This window comes from Lipomyces japonicus (assembly GCF_038497905.1).
Source record: "Lipomyces japonicus strain CBS 7319 unplaced genomic scaffold V1514scaffold_148, whole genome shotgun sequence".
Classification (NCBI taxonomy): domain Eukaryota; kingdom Fungi; phylum Ascomycota; class Lipomycetes; order Lipomycetales; family Lipomycetaceae; genus Lipomyces; species Lipomyces japonicus.
Window position 1 is genome coordinate 1 of NW_027117960.1, and position 2,895 is coordinate 2,895.

The following is a 2,895-nucleotide window of genomic DNA, read 5'->3' on the forward strand; positions in this document are numbered from 1 at the left end:
GGATGACGGAGCCACAAAGTTTTCAAACTGGCTCCAGTTGCATGTCTTTGGGCCATATAGGTCTGCGTAGAATGACTGAATAATCTCCCCCATTTGCGCAGGGGTCGAAACTTCCTCCCCTTGGTCATTTATCAAACGTCGTAGGATACTTTGTCGTTTAACTATCCGCGTGCGCCGGAGTAATGAGGGCGACCCCAAAAGAACATCTGCCTTGGTCGAGGTCCTTGACTGTATTAGGTGAGCCCCGTGTGTCCACCTGGTTTGAAATCCCGTGCCACGGCGGGAGCGGTGAATGACTCTGGCATGTTCTTGGCAAACAACCTTAATGGATCGTTTTATCTTATCCCAGGAAGCCCGTGAGGGGTCAGCCGACCATATCTCGTCGATAAGACTGGTTAATTTGTCACGAATCCGCGCCTTAAAGCAAGTGTTGTCCAACTATTCGATGGCGAGTTTGTAATAGCCAGGCCCAGTGTGGATCTGAGCGAGATCAATGGTGGTAATCACGCTCTCATGCGTTGATAGTGCTCGGCCGGCAGTAGTCGTAGGCGCGGCCAAGAAACGGACACTGCGGACTACTGCAGCGATGTCCGGAGACACGTACGTTCTATCTAGTCGGCGAGTCGTGCGGCCATGTGAGTTTGTGAAGTGATTACCCCATGGGGAGATTAGTCGATACGTGTCTGACAGGCTAAGTTGGCTAATTAAGTTTATCAAGTCCATATGTCCCACGTTAGTGCCGGTCGGGTTGCTTGAGTCTCTACTGGGGTCTGCGACACAGTTCCAGTCACCGGTTATAATGTGGGGAATACCGGGGTGCCAAGATTAAAGAAGATTGCACAGTTGTGAGAAGAACATTGGTTTCTCGGAGTCGACTGCAGTGCCATAAATAGAGGTGATCCGTGTAAGGACTGAGTCTACCAGGAATTGCCCAATCAAAGTTCTGCCATCGGAAGATTGTGTGTAGATGCCAGTGTATTCTAGGGCAAGATGGGCCTTCCAGAGAATGTTAGTCCGCTCCGCTATCAGCGCTCCTCCATCTGGGTGAAGGGCGAGCCAGTGATCTTGGAAGTTGGTGGAATGGTTTGGAGAGGGCAATGAACATTCGGATAAGCAGAAAATGTGAGAGGGAGAATGATGAAAAAAGGCGAACCATCTTTCTATGCGTCCAGGGCTTGTTGCTCGCTGGACGTTTGAGCCTTGGATACCCAGACTCATTAGAAAGTGCTCATTTCGCCAAACCCGGTATCCGAGGGCTTGGCGGGATCAGTCTCCATACTAGTCGACAATTCATTATTGTCGGCATAGGTTGCCTGAGAGGAGACAGTTTGAGATGCATTTTGCAGGGACGTCAAAGGCGGTTCCAGAGTCTTTTAGCTCTGGAGGATTGCCCGTCCTTTGAGGTAGGCTCTGAGGCTAGCGGCCCCGGGGTGTCGCAATCTTCTGATAAATTGACCGGAACGCTAGCCCGCGAAGGGGTAGAGATCGAGCGAGTGGTCTTGGTGTGACCTCTCGGAACTAGAAGTTTGCGGGACTTCGTAGGGCTACTCGTCTGAGCGCGAGTAGCTGGTGATGCCCGTCGCTTGTTTGGGCTTCTGCCACAGCGTGCCGGCGTCGGTGTGACGGGATCCGGACCCGCCCTTTCTAAGCTGGCTGTAAAAGCAGATAAAGTCGGAATCGGACCCAGATTCCAGCGAGGTTTAGAGACTGTCGTCTCAGGAGGGGGAGGGCGCGGAGAAACTGTGGTAAACTCCCGATGAGTGTGGGAGCGAGCCTGTGGCTTTGCCTCTCTTGGATGCTGCTCCTTGCGTTGCGGGCAGCGAGCCCAAAAATGAGCCCTAGACTGGCAGAAGCGGCAAAGCGGTACCACCGGACATGTCGGGGTGAGTGGCAAAAGTAGCATCCATCAGGATTGGTATTGCCATCGAGGCGAACAGTTAAAGGAAAAGTCGAGTTGCGGGCAGTGCACTTGAGAGAATTAGGGACAGGTTTATCTAGATCCGCTAATTTGAAATTCACCAAATACTCTCCAGTTTTGATTTTAACGGTAAAGTTTTGGAAGAAAACCGGTTCGATTTCGAGAATCTCACCGTAAGGCTCAAACAAAGGCTTCAAAAGATCGCGAAGCCGGAAAGCGTCCTCGAATGGAGGAACGTTGGAAACACGCAAAACTTGATAGTTTTTCAACTCCTCAGCTGTAGGAAGGTAACGAGCTGTGAGGGCGGGCAATGCGGGAAGAACTTGTAGAGGAGTCGCAATTATGGTGCTGAGCTCAGTTTCCGAGTAAAGTGCGATCTCGAAGGCGAAATGGCGGCCTCCAGCCGAGAGAGAGTACATGCCAGGAGAGCCACCGAACTCGCGCTGAAAAGCGGCTGCAAGGACAGATTGGCTGATGGGAGCTGGAACGTTCTCATACACCACCGTGTTCGGGTGGCGAGCTTTAAGACATAGATCAAAACGCCCGCGAGCATTTTGACTGGCCGCCTCGTCATGGTGGTGGTTCCCTCCCCCTCCGGCGGCAAAATAGCTACCTGAGCGTATGAAGGCTGGCTTTGAATAGAGCTCGCAGCCACATTTTGGTTGTTTGGGCCCGGAGGGCCCACTTCTCCACGGGAGTCCACCCCTGGACCAGAGCGCCTGGAGGGCGCACCGCTGTCGCGGCGGAATTTGGATACCTTAAGAGAAATTTAGATTGATTGATTGATTGATTAATTTTTATTGGTATCTGGGAGGCAATTTTGGTTCAATATGTGAATTGAACATTTTAACTTTATCCAACAAATTGTTCATGCCTTCTTCTGAAACATAAGAAGGTTGACTCCATGAATATCACGGCTTTGGCGCATGATACTTGTTCTGAGATAGTGTCACATTTTGGATCTAATTCTTTGCAGG

The 2,895-nt window shown here is 51.2% G+C and overlaps 2 protein-coding genes across 2 annotated transcripts; both read right to left on the reverse strand.

Annotated features, from left to right (window-relative positions):
- Positions 1–438: 438 nt before the first annotated feature.
- V1514DRAFT_323023 (uncharacterized protein) lies at positions 439–723 on the reverse strand (the record flags this gene model as incomplete). The annotated part of the gene is made up of 1 exon (XM_066926170.1): positions 439–723. One exon carries the CDS (start codon positions 721–723, stop codon positions 439–441), a length of 285 nt encoding a protein of 94 aa, XP_066780472.1.
- A 9-nt stretch (positions 724–732) lies between these two features.
- Positions 733–2,651, reverse strand: V1514DRAFT_339894 (uncharacterized protein; the record flags this gene model as incomplete). Its single annotated transcript, XM_066929002.1, has 5 exons — positions 733–1,370; positions 1,457–1,843; positions 1,876–2,213; positions 2,448–2,484; positions 2,532–2,651. Coding segments are annotated over 5 exons (1,035 nt in total), but the record flags the coding sequence as incomplete, so codon positions are not given.
- Between the last annotated feature and the right edge of the window lie 244 nt (positions 2,652–2,895).